The sequence below is a fragment of the Lutzomyia longipalpis genome, chromosome 2 (genome assembly GCF_024334085.1).
Source record: "Lutzomyia longipalpis isolate SR_M1_2022 chromosome 2, ASM2433408v1".
Taxonomy (NCBI): Eukaryota; Metazoa; Arthropoda; class Insecta; order Diptera; family Psychodidae; genus Lutzomyia; species Lutzomyia longipalpis.
The window spans coordinates 7,083,390-7,102,132 of NC_074708.1; the positions used below are offsets into that span (position 1 = coordinate 7,083,390).

At 37.7% G+C, this 18,743-nt stretch overlaps 6 protein-coding genes across 11 annotated transcripts in view; 4 read left to right on the plus strand and 2 right to left on the minus strand.

Moving 5' to 3' along the window:
• The window catches only part of LOC129788976 (dachshund homolog 2), a 1,190,888-nt gene that overhangs the window by 318,612 nt on the left and 853,533 nt on the right, over positions 1 to 18,743 (plus strand). The window lies entirely within an intron of this gene.
• Positions 1 to 18,743, minus strand: part of LOC129788985 (uncharacterized) — a 511,890-nt gene that overhangs the window by 97,643 nt on the left and 395,504 nt on the right. The gene's annotated exons all lie outside the window — the stretch shown is intronic.
• On the plus strand, positions 4 to 2,406 carry LOC129788994 (HEAT repeat-containing protein 3). Its single transcript, XM_055825575.1, has 2 exons — positions 4 to 1,970; positions 2,040 to 2,406. The coding sequence occupies exons 1-2, from the start codon at positions 138 to 140 to the stop codon at positions 2,163 to 2,165; spliced, it is 1,959 nt and encodes a 652-aa protein (XP_055681550.1). The 5' UTR covers positions 4 to 137; the 3' UTR covers positions 2,166 to 2,406.
• LOC129789008 (titin) lies at positions 2,265 to 8,126 on the minus strand. Its single transcript, XM_055825604.1, has 5 exons — positions 7,226 to 8,126; positions 4,743 to 4,940; positions 4,195 to 4,554; positions 3,975 to 4,140; positions 2,265 to 3,577 (listed from the first exon to the last, which is right to left on the minus strand). The coding sequence occupies exons 2-5, from the start codon at positions 4,925 to 4,927 to the stop codon at positions 2,489 to 2,491; spliced, it is 1,800 nt and encodes a 599-aa protein (XP_055681579.1). The 5' UTR covers positions 4,928 to 4,940; positions 7,226 to 8,126; the 3' UTR covers positions 2,265 to 2,488.
• The window catches only part of LOC129789155 (60S ribosomal protein L34-like), a 62,415-nt gene continuing 50,449 nt past the window's right edge, over positions 6,778 to 18,743 (plus strand). Inside the window, exon 1 of the mRNA XM_055825813.1 lies at positions 6,778 to 6,781. The gene's annotated coding sequence lies outside the window, so the exon portion shown is untranslated. The remainder of the gene's footprint in view (positions 6,782 to 18,743) is intronic.
• The window catches only part of LOC129788961 (inactivation-no-after-potential D protein), a 28,390-nt gene continuing 19,705 nt past the window's right edge, over positions 10,059 to 18,743 (plus strand). The window contains exons 1-3 of one of the 6 annotated variants that reach the window (XM_055825481.1): positions 10,059 to 10,856; positions 11,051 to 11,711; positions 17,307 to 17,896. In XM_055825481.1, the coding sequence (XP_055681456.1) occupies positions 11,601 to 11,711; positions 17,307 to 17,896 (701 nt within the window). In that variant the 5' untranslated portion in view covers positions 10,059 to 10,856; positions 11,051 to 11,600. Of the gene's footprint in view, positions 11,712 to 17,306; positions 17,897 to 18,743 lie in introns of all 6 variants that reach the window. The other 5 variants (XM_055825483.1, XM_055825480.1, XM_055825482.1 and 2 more) reach the window with 5 other exon arrangements.

The window sequence follows — 18,743 nt, forward strand, 5'->3', positions numbered from 1 at the left end:
TATTTGGAAGAAGATAATCGAAACAATCGATAGTTTTTTTGGTTCCCAACCACGCGGGCGATGAAAGAAAAACATCAATTTGGGAAAATTGGGAAGAAAAGTGAGTTTTAGCGGTGAAAATTGTGTATCGGGAGAGGATGGGTAAGACGCGGAAGAACCGGGTGCGGAATGGGAAGGTGAATCCCATTTCTCTGCCTGGTGGCAATGATGCAATTGAGGAGGATTTGGGGACCAACGCGAAGACTGAGGGTCCTGTTCAGGTGATTCTGGAACAATTGCAATCCCCCAGTGTGGAGGAGAAACTCAGTGGGCTGCAAATGCTTTCGACAATCTGTCAGAGTCAGCAGAACCTCATTGACATCCTCGAGAGTGATTTGATACGCGTGGCAGCACCTCTTCTCGTGGACACAACCTCATCGGCTCTCCGGCAGGCAGCAGCTGGTTCTTTCCGGAATTTATCTGTCTGCGGCGTGGAAATGTGTGAGGTGCTCGTGGAGCAGGATGTGCTGACGCCACTGCTGCAGCTCTTCAAAATCTACGCTGAAAAACTCGACTGGACCCCCACGTTTGATCCACAGTTCGACAATCAACTCGACGAGGTCTCCGACACTTTCCTGCATGCCGTGAATTTGCTGTGGAACCTCTGTGAGAGCACATCTGTCGCCGTGGACACATTCAATCAGGCCCAGTTGCTGGAGAGCTTCATGCGCTGCCTGAATTTTGACGTGTTCGGCATGGATATTGCCATAGCTGTGTGCCAATGCTTGCTAATCATATCAGAGGATAATCCCAGTTCGTGGGCTGTTTTGAGTGCATGCGGAAGTGCCTTTGGGAGCCTCCTCACCCTCGAAGGGGGCTTCCCTGAGTGTCTCCTGCGAACTCTTGCCGCAGGAATTATGGCAAATGTGCCAGCTCTGTCTGAACCGTACCTCCAGCAAATTCTCACATCTCTCTCAAAGACTCTCGATGAGAATCATCGGGCAGTTTTGGGGGATTTAACCAGTGACCTACCGCTGTTGCAGAAAGAGGAAGTTCCGGAGTTGGAAGTTGCCGAAGAGAGTCGTCGAATGGAGTTGGATGAGACTGATGATGCAGCTGCACGACGACGACGTAAAGCTGACCTTCCAACACCGCTTGAGACCAAAGTTAAGCACGTGGGGTGGCTTCTGGAGGCACAACGCGTAGCCGGAGAAACCCTGACAAATCTCTCCTCATCCGATGATGATGGCAATTCCGATGACTACGTGGAAGATTCCGAAGATGAGAGCATCAATGATGGTGATACGTCGTCTTCGGGGAATCTCCAGATGTGCGATAAGCTCCCCGTGGAGATTCTAGAGGGTATAAAGTCTCTCAATATTATCGAGAAGCTCTGGCAGAGAGCTCAACCTGTCCCCGAGAATGTCTTCCTCATTCTCAAGGAGTGCGAGAGGAGTCTTGCGAAGAAATTGAAAACTCTGCGGATCTCTGCTCTTCTCTGCCTCCAGAATCTATGCAATACAATGTCTACGGAGGATTTGGGTGGTGCTGGGGCAATTTACAGTGTCTGGCTGGATTTGGGACAACAAGTCTTCCAAGGGGACAACGATGCACATCTTCTGGAAGCCTCAACGGCACTCATGAGGGCATCATTGGAGCACCTTCGCAACTGTCCGGAACTCTTTGAGAAAATGACTGAGAGTGATTTGCAATTGATGCTCAATGGTGTTGAGAGTTGCTCAGAAGCTGAGATTCGGGCAAATTGGCTGAGAATGCTGGGAATTCTCGGATGTTTGCTGCCAGAGAATCTCGTGAAGATCATCATTACGTTCATTCTGGAGACTAGCATCAAAGAGACGGACGCATGGGCTATTTCAGAAGCCATGGACTCACTTATGGACATGTTCTCGGACAATGATTGGCTCCAAATTGTTTATGAAGTCAATCTTGTGCAGAAATCTCGTGAACTTGAGAGATCTCTCAAGGCTAAGGTGAGTATTTTGTGCTTGAAAACTGCCAAAAAAAATGAATTTCAATAAAATATTTAATTTTCTTCTCAGCTTCGGCAGCAGAAACGAGATTTGGGCGATAGATACCCAGCTGTAGCCACTGTCCGGACAAACCTGGTGCGATTCACAAAATACATCGAAGCAGGATTGAAGAAATACAAGCCACAGACTTCCTGAAAAGCACGCAAAGGTGCAATTTACTTTAGCAATTTTTTTTTGTATATTAATTACAACATTTTAATTAATTAATTAATGTTTAGAGATAGAGAATGTGTGTTGATTTTTAAATACTTTATAAAGATATAATTATGTATTTTCTATAAAGCCCCAGCTCTATCCCACAACCAGCTCGTGGCTGTGCTGGGATCCTCGTGAAGCATGATCATGAATAAAGAATAATTATAAATATATTAAACAACCTGTTTTTTATCACGCTGAACTATCAAGACGAAAAAAAAAATGGCACTAAATGATGAATTGCTTGGATGTGGTTAAGTGAGTTAAGTGGGTGGAACGTCTGCATCCTCCATGGAGAGGTTACGGCTACGTCTGGGCTTCGGCAGGGGATTCCACTCAATGCTGCTTCGCTGTGTTTGATTATCATTCTGATCTCTCGCCTCGGGATCACGCAACTGGACGCATTTGCTGAAGGAGTTATTGTTGAATTCCTGCACCGGAACTGGGATCTCATAGGCCTCCTGTTGCTCCTCCAACTCCCTAATTAATTCCCGCATTTCACGTTCCTTCACCTCAAGCTCCTGAATATTCCTGCTGAGGCTATCGGCTGACTTCCTTCGCTGTGCATCCAATTTTTGCGTCTCAATGTCGTGCATAATATTCTGCACGCGTGTATCATCCTCATAGTTGATCCGCAAGAGGCTCTGATTCTTATTAATTGACTCAATGATCTCCTGAACTGACCTCTGACGCTCCACGGGATTCTTTCGATGCTCCCCTTCGCGGTCATCGTTGGTCTTTAGCGGTGAAAAGCGAATTTCATACTTTTCCATTTCAACCACAACATTCTTGTAAGGATCTGACTTCTCCGTCATCTTCACTTGACCTACGACCTGACCATTTTCTTTGTAAACTGTTTCCTGTTGCTGATCTTCTCGTGATACCTCTTCAATTTTCAACTCTTTCACCTCTTTAACATCATCCTTTACAGCCACAGGAAGTTCTTTAGGCTTCTCAGCAATTTTTGGCTTCTCAACAACTTCTTTGGGTTTCTCAACAACTTCTTCGGGTTGCTTAATGACTTCTTGGGGCTTCTCAACCACCTTCAGAACTTCCTTTTCCCTCTCAGGTGACTTCTTTTCCACATTCTCTCTACCCACATCATGTGTGAGATCATCAGTAGATTCAGTAATCCGCAGAGTAATCTCACACTCATCCACGGTTTTGGTCACCTCAAACTTGGGGGCTTCCCTCTTCTCCCTCCTCGGAGCAGGAACAGGAATACTAATCTCACCACATTCCTTTGAGTCATCTGAATCAGATTTTTTCACGAAACTCTCAATTTCAGCCGTTAAATTCGAAATAGCCACCGCCTGTTCAGGCTCAATGTTCTCCTGAACCTTTTCAGGTTCCTAAAAAAGGAAAATTGAAAGAATTTAAGAGAAAAATTCTTCAAATTTTTAATATTTTGTGAATTTCTTGTTCAGCCAAAGAATTTTGCAAAATGCTTCAAGAATTTCGTGAATATTTCAACGAGTCTTTATGAGAGAATTAAAATTAAATTAGCAAGAGCAACATTTTCGGCTGACTCAATAAATTCGCATAAGGATGCTTATTCAATTAGAAAAGTGCCTTATGATTTTCCTGATGACAAATTTTGAACCAATTTCCGTCGAATTTCTTGCTTCAGCGCACGAAATCGACCCATTAATCCCATCTTCCGCTTCAGGATGCGAATGCATGGAGAAATGATTATGCTCTCGTTAAAAATTCAATGAGGAAATAGCTCAACTATGATGAGATTCTTACATTATTCCCAGATGATTGTGGTGTGATTTTTGGTGTTGGTGGAGGTGGGGCACGTCTCTTCTTCCTAGCTGGCTTCTTTACTCCTCCCGTTGAGGATCCCGAAGTTGATGCTTGATTTTCTCCTTCATCGAAGGGATTTGTGCTGGATAAGCTCTGCTGGGATGAACTGTTGAAATTCAGAGATTAATTTTTTGAATCTTAATGAGAATCTTCCCCTTACCTGTGCACCAAGTGATTCCCTGTGGATCCTCCAGAATACTGAGGACTCCTCAATCCTCTATTCGTAAATTCCTGGCCATTTTGCATTGTATTCCGGTATTTGTCGCTTCGATTGAAGGGCGATGATTGCTGCAAAGTACTCATATCCTGAAGGGAGCTTCGATATCTGGCGCTCCTTTGGAAGTTGTTGTTCAATCCCACGGAAACTGTGTGCCTTGAACTGGGATCTAGGGTGTGATAGGCACGTTCTGGATCATGCTCTTCCACCATGAGGGTCCTCCTCAATGGTGGAGGACTCTCGGATGTCTTATTAATCCCTAATGTTGAGGATTTCTTCTTAAGCCGAAAGGATTTTAGAGTCCTGAAAAAAAAGAGAATTTTTGAAGCTTAAAGTCAAAAGTTTAATGGAGGCGCCGGGTAGTTAATATGTATTTTTACTTAAAGCTCAAAGAATAAATTGTTTAAAAATTAATACAAAAAAAAACAGTGGAGACGCCGGGTTAAAATATACTTTTTGAGCCTATTTTAAATACTAGAAATTCATCTCACCATAATTCCCTGAATCCATCGAGACTGAAGCTATTGCTTCGCTTAACTTTATCAGACTTCTTTCCAATCTTCCAGAAGCGCAGCCTTTTGTGCTGTTCATCCTCGTAAAATGGATTCAAATGCTCAGGATAGTCATAGATGGATATTTGACTGGAGGTCCTTCCTCCGTAGCGCTTTCCGTCCATTGTCTAGACACAACTGAAAGCAAACAATGATTTTAATTGAAATTCTTAAAATAAATTTAAAAGAATAGAGAAAAAATTCTCAATTAATTTACTTCGAGTGCAAATACAATAGAAGAAAAGAATAAATAAAAGAGAAACTTCTTGGGGCTTTGTTTCTTTTATATATTAGTGGTCAATAAAGGGGGACACTGTGTATACAAGTTGACTTTTAGTATAAATGTCGTTTGCACCCAAAAATATCCACATTCCGTCATCCAGCTTTATAGTTTTGTGCAGAATACACGCAGTTTGGATTTGTGTGCTCGCAACCGCACACCATGTCATTTCCTCCTTGTTGAATTTTAACTCCGAACATACTCCCAGATTTTTCTAGCGCAAATATTTATTGTTTGTCAATTTATTGTTGCACTTGTAGGCGCAATCATAGCTTGAGATGATGTACAACAGACACAGAGCTATTATCCTAAATGATGGTGTGGGGGATCTTTTGGGGAGGTGAATGACACGAAAAATGTAAACTTTATTCCACCCACAGAGCCACCGATTGTCGAAAGAAATTATATTCAGCATTGAAGCAAAAGTGCCTCAAAGCAGTTTCCTTCAGAATATACTGATAACGTTCTCAATCTCTACGGATTTTGTGAGTTAATATTCTTTTTAGCTTCTTGGAAAGTTTCGATATTTTAGATTTGAATTAAAATTGTCTAAAGAGATAAAGCTTCGAATAAAACAACATTTTGTTATTTCTCATAAAAATACATAAAGAGTTGATTGGAAAACCTTAAGATTTTTTTTTAGGAAAAGACAATTTGTAGATTATTAATTTTTTAGTAAATAAATACAATTTTAATCCTTCTCTGTACTCTTAAAATTTCCGGTACAACTTCTAAAATAAATCATAAAAGTCCTCGTTTGTGGGTGAAATTCTCATCATAAAATCAATTCTCAAATAAACTTCCAACAACAACAAATCACACACCCATGACCTTTGATATACATCATTGACATTTCGTGTCCTTTTTGTACAATTTATATGTATAGCGGAATTTTTGCAGAAATTGATTTGGAGGCGTTCTAGAGTGCCGCAAAAAAAGTTCTCAAAAATAGCTATAATGCCCTTCTTCCAAAAATCAATTAAATTGACGTCAGAATCACAACTAAAAGGACATCAGAATCAATAGCAGATGGAATTTTTCTTATATCAAACACACACACTATTCCCACGGTGCTGCCCTTCTTAATTCAACTCCATACACAAGTCACCTTGAATATCCTTCTTTGTGAATTTTTCATAAAGTTCTCACGTGGAATTTTTCTCTCTGTGAATATAAAACCCCCACGAGACATCGCATCGCACCTTAACCCTCGCGCGCGTTCATGGCTATGTGGAGGAGGCATGTACAATAGGGTGGAGGAAAGACAAACTTTTTGTAGGATTTTCCCATAAAATCCTCCTGCGTGCCATTTGCAGAGTGAGCTTCCCTGTAAGGAGGTTAATTAGAGTCATATGAGCTTTTTTTTTCTTCTCCAAGTTTGCCCAGGGCGTAGTATGATAAAATTTTCAATCAAAGATAACACCCCAAATATTCCTCACGCGTCATATCAGGTGGATCGAATTTATATATACAAAAGTAATATATATTTACAATTGATAAGATATGGCGGCGGGTTGATCAAGTGAAGTGAATTTCAATGCAACTTCTACGGCGACCGGTTGACAAAAATATGTTCATCACAAATAGTATCGAAATGTGTGTTGATAAAGAAAATTAAAGAAAATCCGCAAAAAAAATATTTTGTGATAAAAAATACAGAGAAATGTGTTAATAAAGTATTCCATTAGCATGTGAGCGTGATCAAATGCGGGGAGAACGTTAAATATTTAGCGACTGTTGTGCACTTTAGGAGATCTTCATTCGTCTCAAGACAAACATCTCAACTATCTCCTAATGTACAGTGACTTTGATAATTTGCTTGCATCACCACTCAATTCAGCTGGCTACTGATAATTGGTATTGTGTTCAATTGAAAGGCATTGGCACACATTTTCATTTAAACGTTCTCAATATTATTCAATTCATCCTCCATGTAGAACTTTTTTTCTGTTAATTTAGAACTTTTGATCAAAATAAGCTTTTTGCAAACTTGAGAGCCAACACACAAAAAACTTCCATGTCTAATTTCCACTACAGAAAAAAAGCGTGAAAATCCCCCTAAAAAGTCTTACAAAGCCCATCACAAATTAATCACACTTTGAAGTTGTTAAATTGTGTGCTTCGTGTAAATTGCGCAACAAACCTTCTTGACTCTTTTTCACTCATTAACAATTTAATTGCGATTTTAAATGCACTTCTTTTTGGCCTCGAAACACCCAACTTTTTGACTTGTCTCCCGCTTATTGTGATATGTTGGAATTCACTTTCTCGCACCGAAATTCTCTCTCTTTTAACAACACAAAAACGCCTCTGTGCCAGAGAGTGGATTTTTTTCTTCTTTAAAAATAGCACCAATTCACTTCTGCTTCCTTCCCGTAACTTCTGGCGAGAAGAAGAACACGAAGGAGAAAAAAAAACTCAAGAAAACTTTGATGAAAACGTCCGAATGTGAGGCGTACACACAGGTTCAGGTGCGGTAAAAAGTGGTGGAAGCTTCGGAAATGGAAGTCCCCGGACTCCAACAAAAGAAACACCGTGAGTTGCGATCACATCCAACCACACGACTAGAGGAATATTTTCCATTTCACCTATGCCCAAGCCTCAGACATGAAAACGTCTTCGTGTATTGGTGGCGCTCATGCTGATGTTCAGTTCTGAATTTTATTTAACACCGCATATCGTCTCAATGCTCAATATCGCACACTCTCGCGCTATATGTTTTTTTTTTCACGTTTATTTCACTCCCAAATAGTGCCAAAATATTCATTTAGATACGATGAAAGTACATACATATAGCATTCCCTACTTGCTTTGCTGATTCCTCAGGGAATAGAATATCAATGAGGACAGTGGAGACGCCGGGTACCAGGCGTTCAACCCAAAAATATAAATTTATCCCTCCTCCACAGACAAAAAATTATTTTCCCTACTTGAATTTCCTTATCAACCGTCACTATCACTCAGCTTCACGTAATTTGTGTGTTTGGGGGGAATTTACAAAAATAAAACGTTGTGATTACGAAAGAAAGGTAAGTGATAAGATAGGGAGAAATAGCAGCAGAGTGAAGAAAATCTCATGGGATTCTTGTGGCACAATTTGCGGTGTGGAAAATTGAATTATTCAATAGAGACAAAATGGAACTATTCTGTATATAATGTGGATTACTAATTATATTGCAGACGATACACAATCAGACAAACTTGTGAAGAAGGCACCCACACGAAAATTTTCACCCACTTCATTTGCGCAAATATGGCCTTCAATTTACATGTTCTAGCGTAAGTGTGTGACTATTGTACCTCTTATGCCATCAGAAGCACACAATAATCCACACAAAAGTCATTCAAATATCCATGAGTTATTTGCACTGTGAGGCATCATTAAAGTGAAGTGCAACGGAATTATCAATTAATCACTCTTTCATGATTCTTCGTATATACATTCTGCAATGAAAGATGTTTTCTTTTGAAGTTTTCTTATCAATAAAAGAGAGAATTCTCTGTAAATTTTCTTTACACACCTTTTTTTTCATATCATGAATCCACTTTGCAAATGGAATTAATTAATTCGTTGAATTGAAAACGGAAAATAAGTTCCATTTAGCCATTTAACGTAAAACTTCTTGGTCATCCAAACATTGGTATGTTTTCACACCAAAATATAAAAATTATTATTCAATGCTAATTTGTAAACGATGAATCGCATTTTTCCTGCATATTCTATGGTTTAGAATCCCTGTTTTTGTTAGAAAATATAGACCACTAATGTATTTTAGTTTGATTAATTTCGCGTGAAATTTGGTTGCCACATCGATCAATGGATTGAATAGTTTTTTCGCTCATGGACGCCTCAGCGTTACAATTTTAATAAATCTTTATAATTCAAAGTATTCTATGCATAATGAAGATATAATTTGAAGTTTCAGGAAATGAGAAATTAATTTCTTATTTACAAAAATTATCCCAAAAATCTGATAATGAAAAAAATCTTAAAAATGTTGGAAAAATTGTACAAAAAATCATTCAATTTATTTCTTGAACGTAAAATGATGTAATTTTTGACTATGAATCTTTCAATTACATAATGGTTTTATAAATAATGTACTTGAAACTGGAAGGGGATCACAGGTGAGGTCATTCACGCAGATTATGGGAAAATTTATTCATTTTTGAGTGATAATTTAATCGACAATTGACACTTTCTTTTAATATTCATATATAAACGTTCGATTTTCTTTACGCAAATATTCAAATCAATTTTTATATTATCAGTGAGTTTATGTTTTCGTTAAAGAAAGAATAAAATTTGGCCTTCACGTTAAAGTTTTTAATACTTTCGCACACTATTTCTTTAACAAATTGCTTTTAAATGTTTCCCAAAATTAGTCTGTGAATAAGGGTCAATTCTGATTAAATTACGCGAGCTTTAGAATTTTAAAATCTTAAAAGAAAAATTCAACTTTCTCGTCTATCTGTTGTGGTCTTTACTTCATGAAATTTAAAGAAAAATTCGCCAAAAATATTAAATTTCTCACTCAAAATGTTCAATTGAACAATTTTACAAAAAAATTTCATCAGAAATTATATTAAAAGTTTTAATATATACATACACACACGTAAGTATGTATGTAGCGCAACTATATATTTTTTTAGCAATATGTACTTTGGCACTCAATGAGCGAAAATTCTCTCTGCAGTCACTCTCACGAAGTATACATCTCTCTGTGCGCTCTGCGAAGCTCTCACAATGCGGTGTCACAGATAAAAGCTCCTTGCGGAGCTTTCGTGAGTATTACTCGTGCAAATGAGCGAATTTCAGCGTCATCGAATTTTATTGAGTTGAAGAGATGTTGGGTTTCTGATTTTGATGTTATTATACTCTCTCATGGCTCTCATTTTCTCTCACTCATACACTCAATTCTCTCTCAATAAATTCAGCGAAAAAGGCTCCTCGACGTCGTCGTCGACAGCCGAAACACACGTCTTATGAAAATTCACAGATGTGCTGTGACTTTTCCACTTGTCTCTCCTCTGTGTTCTTGTGCAAAAAAAAATCTCCACATTTTGATGGATTATATAGTTGTTGAGGATTTTCCAACAAAATGGAAAGTCTCAGTGTAAAGTGTTGAAGGTGTTTTAAAACAAATCTTTTCTCCTTAATGCAAATACAGTGAATATAGTGCTGAAGGACCTCTCTCTTTTTTTGCGTGAAAAATTTTTGCACAATTCTGGATCAATTTTTTCACCATTCATCCCCCTGAATCACCCACCTACAGCCTACAGAAAAAACGGAAATTTATCTTCTTGATGACGGAGAGAGGATTTTGAATGTCTATTTGCCCACACTTGTGATTTATCTCCTTAATAAATGCTACACACAAATCGACGAAAAGTGGTCCATCGAAGAAAATACACAACATTAAATGCTATTTAATATATTTTTCCTATAATTGTTACATTTAAGTTCGTTGTAGTGGATAAAATAGCGTAAAATATATTATATACATTATAAAATATTCCAATTGCACACTGAATATATATTCATACATACAAAAAAGCTCCGTCCGTGAAGTGAGGGTATACCTACCTATAGTGGAGAGAAAAAAAGGAAGAAAAGGAGTACGAAAAGGCGAATTACACTTTGCAAAATCGATAGAATTTCACTGTGTGTGCCAAAATAGGGAACATTAGGAGAGTACGAGGAGAAGCATAACAACAAAAAAGTCTAGCATAAATATAATAAAATTCCCAACTTATGGGAAGAGACTGAGTGTGTAAGTGTGTGTTTGTGCAGCAAAAAAAGAAGAAAATATTACTTGATATATTCAAGCACAAAATTGTACAATTAAAAGTGAAAATATCCAAGTGAGGTTTGCCCATTAAGAGATTGCTTGTCGCGTCACGATATTCCATACACAATATATCGTAATATGTATTTTATTTTACTTACATTACCATGAGCAATTAGACCAAATATAGTATCGCATTTCATATTATATTCGTTTGGACGTCATTCCGCATACACTCCGGCTAATATACGAATGAAGTGCAAACAGTCGTCCGGAATATTATAGACACACCGGAAATTCTCCCCTCACAAGCAATTCGCTCCTCCATTTCGCATATCTACACACTACTGGTGTGTTACCTACTCAACTCCTCCAGCGAGGGGAGGCGCGGTGGCACGAGGACGTGGGCTGGTTGTGTTGGAGAGTGTTAATGAGATTCCATCTGAAGTCGTGCATGAAGGTAGATGAGCTTATCATATTAATACCAAAAAGAGGAGGAACACAATTTCCTATTGACACCCCCCACTGCGCGCGTGAGATTGCCAAAGCACGGAGGGAGTGAGAAAAATTATTATCACCACGAAGGGAGGAAAAAAAAAGAATTGAGATTCAGTAATAGATTTTTTTTGCCTTCGAATTCCACGGGCGCGCACACCTGCGGTGGTTAATTTAGCCCCTCTCTAGCCCGGAGGAACGCCACGGGAGATCCTGGAAAATTGCGTCTACAGAATGATGCCAAAGACATTCACAACAATATCCGACGAGCATCTTTCGAGCGCACTCAGTAAATCCCTGAATCCATCGAAATTGCAATTGTTGATGGACAAAATTGGCAATGAGGTGAGATTACAATAAAGCAATCATCTATAAACTACCTCTTATACTTATATTTAAACCATTTAAGCTTTCCTATCGTATTTCTATCTAATACATAAAAAAAACATCCCTCACACACCTGAAGAAAAAATCGAGGAAGAAAAACCTCAGTCCATCTTGAGAAGAAGAAGAAAACTTTAAAAAATTCATCCCTCCCGCCGCTCCTCATTCATCTTTGATGAGATTTGACAGAAAAAGAATTTTTTTCCTCCATCCCCAACACAACCTAATGACTATCATTTCCTCCTCGTTATTCCATAACATTCCTTTTCCTATATCTCTCGCTCTCATATTCACCTGGGAGATAAAGTATATAATATTTCCTCGCCCAAAACCGAGAGAGAGAGGATCTTTTTTTTTCCCTCCCATTATATTGGCTATACGCGTGGGTGGATGAATTCAGAGCTTTTTTTCTCTATACCTTCTTCTCCTTCACAAATACCCCGCAGAGTTTCTCATCCATTCCCTCCGCCTCCCCTTCATCCATAGAGCAAGGAGTGTCACTTTTCATCATCAATTCCCACATTGAAATCACTCCCATGAGCATTTTCCAATTGCAATTGTCGTGGTGTTTCCTTTCTCAATGGCCTCACATATGAGTATTTGTATCATTCATGGGTGAGCTTTTTTTCTGAGCCAAAGCTCACATGTATACATACATACATAGCAAAAAAAGGGAGGAAAAAAACAAACCATCATCCCTCCAAATCTCCACGTGAACTTTTTTTTTCGAAGCATTTTCCCTTCAATGGTGCTTATATGTGTGTTTGATGTGTGTTGGTGACGTAATTTTAGCGGGGTTAAAGACAAACCCGAGGGGCTTTTTCCATTTAGCATACACACCACCAATGTGTGACAAAATTGTAAAGCTTTCGGCAAAGCTCGGAAGAATATAGATATGATTTTTTCTAAGCTGCAGTGTTGCTTATTTGAATTATTTATTTTATTTTTATGGGTCCTGATGAAAGTCGCCAATAAAATGAAAATTTAGCTAAATATCTCCCAAGAGCTATTTAATGACAACTTGCGAGAATTCTTTAATCCACCAGCTATTGTTTGGCTCCCCAGAGTGAGTGCGGGGATATTTTATCAAATTATCCTTCAGTGAGCTTTAAGAGAATATTTGACAAGAAAAACTATAGTAAGAGGATTTAGATTTAGATGAAAAGATAGGGAGTTAATTACCATTTTTTCGATATTAAAACTTAGTGACTTGCCAACTCTGCATGGACGTAATATTAAACCGACACAGAGGCAACCATTCAAGCCAAAATACACATATACACATAAATAAAAGACATTGATGAACACATTTCTCCACATTGGGGGGGGTGGGTAAGAGGAAAATTGCGCGTCAAATGAGGGATGGTTGTATTATATGGGAAAAAAAAGGGGTGACCCTTTTCCGTATACACACAAACATCCCTTTAACTCATCCTACTTAAAAATTACGCCTTCGCACCACAAAGTTGCAAAAGCTCCCTGCCCTGTTGGGTTAAAATATGAAGAAGTAAAATGATACTTCCCAATTTTGAGGACAGGATCTCTCATAGGCCGTGTTGAAGGGAATTTTTCGGAGGGGGGGGGATCCATATAATGACGCGAATTCTCGGTGTACTATATACCCATGAGAAGCACAGAATATGCGGGTGTTCATGCGGAATTGGAAGAGACAAAAAAAAAGCCATGAGGAAGCCAGAAAAAAGCTACATTGAAAATCACTGTGGAAGAAAATCATCATTAAATTCGTTCTTGAGCTTCCGTCCTTTCCGCACTCTTATCTATCCTACACCCCCTCCCCCAACCCTGTGCTCCCCCGCATAGGGCTCCTTCACCTTGGTGTATTCTTTCACGGGAGAAGAAATCATCCAACTACCTACTCATGTCATTTTCTATCACTTTTCTTCCACTTCAATTGACGTGATTTATTGTGACATGAGAAAATATTCTTTCCTCTTTGTCGTATCTTTTGCTCTTTTCTTCATTTCCAATTTATACTTCTTGTGCGGAAAGCAATTGTTCCAAGAATTTTGCGTAAGATATACAAGAGAGAAATCTCACAAAATATTTAATTTAAACATATTTCTTCGCATTTTTCAAAATGTTTGAGAATTTCCAACTAAAACATTTTACAACCAGAGCTGGATTTTTTTTAAAGAAATATTTTCAATTTCCTACTTAACCCTTTCATTGAAATACAACGAGTTCCCTTCTTTAAATTTAATTCAATTTATGAATTTAATTGAATAAAATTTGTAATATAATTTACGGGCAAAAGGTGCAAAAGGCTTGTCAATAGTCACCTAATTAGAAAATAATTTATTCATTGCAAAGGAGGTATCACAGAGGTATATATATTCGATAGGACATTGATTGGAAATGATGCAAATCAATATGAGAACGATTTAATGAAATTTTAGTCTCACCTGTGAATGAGAAAATTATAGTTTTCCTTTTCCTTTCCTGGAAAATTACTACGTTTTCTAATGAATTCAAAATGAAACTTCTTAATAATTCAATAAACGAAATTTACCTTTTTGAGAACATCAAAGTTTTTTGCGAAAAAATTATCAAATGAAAATTAGATTTGTTTCCAATTCGATTCGTTGTGTAACACCTTATTAAAGACTTTTAAATTACGTATTTTCTCTCTTGCTAAATAAATCATATAGGTACCTACATAATTTTCATCTGGTACACTATAGACTGTAATACCAAATGCCAAAATACATATTGAGAGCACACACTAACTGCGAGAGGGGTCTCTCAATTAGGTGTGTAGTATACAATAAAAAGCGTCTTTCGCAATATACACAAAATTATCGCATTTGTTGGTGCTCTGTGTAAAGTAGAATTCAATGAAGCACTCATGCTCGATGTTTGTGTTTGTTTACATTAAATTTTGCCTCTTCTATTTTCTCTTCTTCTCTCCCGCATCGCATTTCCTCCCACCTCTCACCACTCTCGTGCTGTGAGAAAAATAATATGTACATTATACCCAGAATTTTCCCGTCGACCCAGAAATTTTTGGGAGTTTCCTCACGCGAATGCAAAAAAAAATCCACCCACTGAAGGCATCATAATATCCAAAATAAGACGAAATTTTCGCCCATTTTCGCACTCCTTTAATTCGATAACACTGCGAGGAGTCCTGAAATAAATTCCCATGCCATAATGATATTCTTATATTCAGACGTTATACTTCTTGTTGTTGTTATTGCTGGATGTATTGTTCTTTGCCTAAACCAATTTTCATATACATATATGTATGTATGTATAATGTAGGTATGTTCACATCTCATGTTTACTTATTATTACGTCCATGTGCGCGCGTGCTTTTATATCTGGTTGGGGCTTTTTTGTGGCCTCTTGTTCACCTCGAAATGGCGCTAAAAACCAAATATGTAGCAATAAATATGAGATGAGGATAAAAAAAACTATACATACACACACACACTTGTTCTATATTACTGGACAAATAGAACCTCATACTCTCTGCACATTAATTTTGCTATATATGTCTCACCCTCCCCATCCTTATATCCACATATGACACACAATATAACGAACCTCCCCCTCATGCCATAACCCTTTTTTCTGCCCCTGCTGGTGCTATCAGCGCGGTTGTTGGTAAATTGGATGTGAATGTATATTTTTATGCCGCATAGGCATTAAATAAATTGGAGATAAGATATATTTTAGATATTTCGCTCCCTCCACCCCCGCCCTCGCACAGGGCAAACGGAAAGGTATTGCGTAGATATATTTTATTTGAAGCTCCGAATGACAAATGAATTTTGGACCGAAGAGTGGTCAAGAGAAGTGCCCCATTGTTGGCGTGGAAAGCTTCCTTCACAATAAATTGATCCGTTTGAGCCCCCGCTTGATCGACGTATTGGAAATATTGGCAACCACAGAAGAAAAAAATCATTGGAAATATCATTGACGCAAAGTGAGGGTGGAAATCAAAGAATTACGTAACACACTAAGCCATATAGCTCTCATTAACACAAACTGGAGCCGTCTGACTCAAGGGCCTCTCCGTTCTCCATCTACACCCCCCCCCCCGCTCCCTGCAGCCCACATTTCATTCCAACAACCCCAAAAACCCCATTCTCTTGTGATTCCCAACCCCGGACATTGTCTAACACATGGGATGTCCTTGGAAGTTTATACTCAGGAAAGCTCTCTTGTTGTGAAATATTTTACAAAAGCAGTACCACGTTGTACTATATACATATAGGTGGAAAAAAAAACTTTGAAGCACCACAAGAGCAGAGGAGGAAAACAATTTCCTTGAGACTGTGAGAATACAAATGAGGCGAACATTTTCCCCTTAACGTAACAAGAAGAAAAAAAATATATGTATTCTCCCCACAAAAAAACCTCAGACCTGTTCAAAATTAAACAATTTAATAACTCAAATATTTGTCAAGTGCGTATGAGAATTATTATTTTTTGATACAAATTCATAAGGGGTGGGACAGGGACGTGCAAAAGAGATACATATTTCCCGTCGAAAAAAATCACACGTAAAATATTAATGAGATCCTCACGTGGAGCTTGTTAGTTGAATTACAATTTAAAAGCTACTAAACATGAACTTCTTTAAGTGCTTTTTGCAATACTGTATAGCTTTCTATGTAATCTGTTCTGCATTTTCTATGCTTTTCCACAGAAGAATATTTTTATCTCTCAGCTACTTTATTGAATTGATTTTCAAAAGAAAATTGCAATGGAAATTCGGGGAAAAATCTTTTATAGAAAAATTTAAATTCTTGAAATTGCATTCAAGAAGAATGATTAAAAAATTCGAAAATTTTAATTAAGACTCTAAAGAATCACTAATAAAAATTACCGACTAAAATAATCCTTCTTAGAGGACATATGTGTTAGTATTGGTGTATAAATACTTTTATATACATATAACGCAATTTATGTTCGGAAAACTGTGCTCTAATTATATCAATTGTAATGCTCTCAATTTGGAATGAATTGTATGCTTTTTCGCCAATAAATGTTAAGAAAAATCAATTTTCCGCCAATTTTCATTTCACCCACTCTCTTGGTGTTGCAATTGTTGGTCAATTTATTTTCTGAATGTACCAAGTGGTGGTATAAATGTTATTGGAGTTTCCTTGTTGTTTCCCACTCCTCCCCCCCCCCCACTTCCTCTCTTTGCCCACTTTCCTGCATCCACCATCTCATTGTGCGGGGGTTTTTATTGTAATACCACTTTCATTAACATTCGTGATTTGTGTGATTTTTCTTACAATATTAATTAATTTATTTTCTTTTTCTCTTTTTCCCTACAAACTCGCTCCTTCATGCCATCGATAAACAAACAAACACACACACAATACGTGGACACATCATTCTTCATTCAATTGGCGTACTCAATTTCTCTTCACACGTCTCTTCTTACAACCAAAAAAAAATACATACATACATATCTGTACAACAACACCTGAAAATCATTGCAAATTGATAACACAAACATCCATATACATGTTGGGATATACGCAATATAACATTGGAAAATTGGATTGGTGAATTAAGGTGACGGAAGCATCTCACAATACAATTTATGTCCCATTGAAAAACGTTCAGGTGAAATTGAATCGAAACACTGTTAGTATCAACAACGAAAATTTGGACGTGGAATTGTTGCAACTCTTGTATCAGTCCTACTATAATAGTAAATTCAGCAAGCTGGCTCAGAAACCGCCCAAGGAGCGTTTGCGCGTCACCTACTTCGATGACTTTAATCTCTTCCGGAGGGAGTCGGGGGAGGTACCACCCACCAGTGTGGGGGTAACACCAACTCTCGCCACCGCCGCCACCGATGCCCGTGTGACAGCTGCATCGTGCAATGAGTTGTTCTTTAGCAATCGCGGTGAACGTGTGTACCCCACAGAACCCGACTGGAGAACATCGCGCCCAAAGCACACCTACGTGGCCAGTAGTGATGAGTACATCGAGCGCGTCACACCGGTGAGCAGTGGTGTCATACAGCAGCTACCTGTGAACCATCCCAGTGCATCTACCGCCGGCCCACGGAGCGATGGGCAGCACAAAATGAGCCAGGCAGCTTCTTCCTCGACTCCTACATCAATACGACGTGTTGAGGAGATCAGTACCCAAACGACGTAAGTTCACACCACAAGAAAAAAAAGCATCCCCTCATCAAATTATATAAATCTATCTATATATACCTACCTATATAAATGTGTGTAGAACGACCAAAAAAAATACTCACGAGTGTGATATCTAACACTTTGGATTATTTCCACACAATTTACCACACTGTGAAACTCTTACAAACATTTTGTGTTTTGTGGCAGAAAAAAGATCGAAAATGCGCAAAGAGAAAAGTTTGTAAGTAAATTATTAACTTTTTTACAATCGTCTGAAACAATGAAAAATTGATATTTTCTCTTTGGAAAAAGTGTTGAAGCAGTAACATAGAACATCAGATACATAGAAGCTTTCTGTACCATTTAAAATCATTTAAGAATTCTTAAAATTGTTAAAAGTTTTATGAAAAAAAAAATATTAAAAAAATAAGCAAATATTCGGATGTGTATTGATACTTAAATTTTTATTAGTGCAATAGACATAAAGTTCTCAAAAAAGTTTTTTTTTATTTTAGGGAGAAGGATTTTCAATTTCGTAAAAAGAATTATTTAATGCGTTTTTTATGTATTGGACAGATGCCAAAATGGTTTATGTTTTGCCATTATTTTTTATCATTTCATCAATTGAACATTCAATAAAAAAAATATATTTTTGTGGTAAAATTGAAAGAACTTTATGTAGAATTTATTGAAAAAGTTTCTAAAAAAAAGTAAAAAATTATTTTAATAAATTAATAAAAATTGCAGAAAAACAGAGAATAGAAAATTGATTTTCCAATTAAATGAAAAAATTTATTCCAACACTTTTTCATGATTTTCCGGGGTCTTTAAAATTTTTCCCAAATTAATTTAACTGTCT

Coding starts and splice junctions, on each gene's coding strand:
- LOC129788994 (XM_055825575.1), top strand. CDS start 138: ATGGGTAAGACGCGGAAGAACCGGGTGCGGAATGGGAAGGTGAATCCC. Junction 1,971..2,039: donor AGAGATCTCTCAAGGCTAAG/GTGAGTATTTTG, acceptor TTTTCTTCTCAG/CTTCGGCAGCAGAAACGAGA.
- LOC129789008 (XM_055825604.1), bottom strand. CDS start 4,927: ATGGACGGAAAGCGCTACGGAGGAAGGACCTCCAGTCAAATATCCATC. Junction 4,555..4,742: donor GATGGATTCAGGGAATTATG/GTGAGATGAATT, acceptor CTTTTTTTTCAG/GACTCTAAAATCCTTTCGGC. Junction 4,141..4,194: donor GGGAATCACTTGGTGCACAG/GTAAGGGGAAGA, acceptor GAATTTCAACAG/TTCATCCCAGCAGAGCTTAT.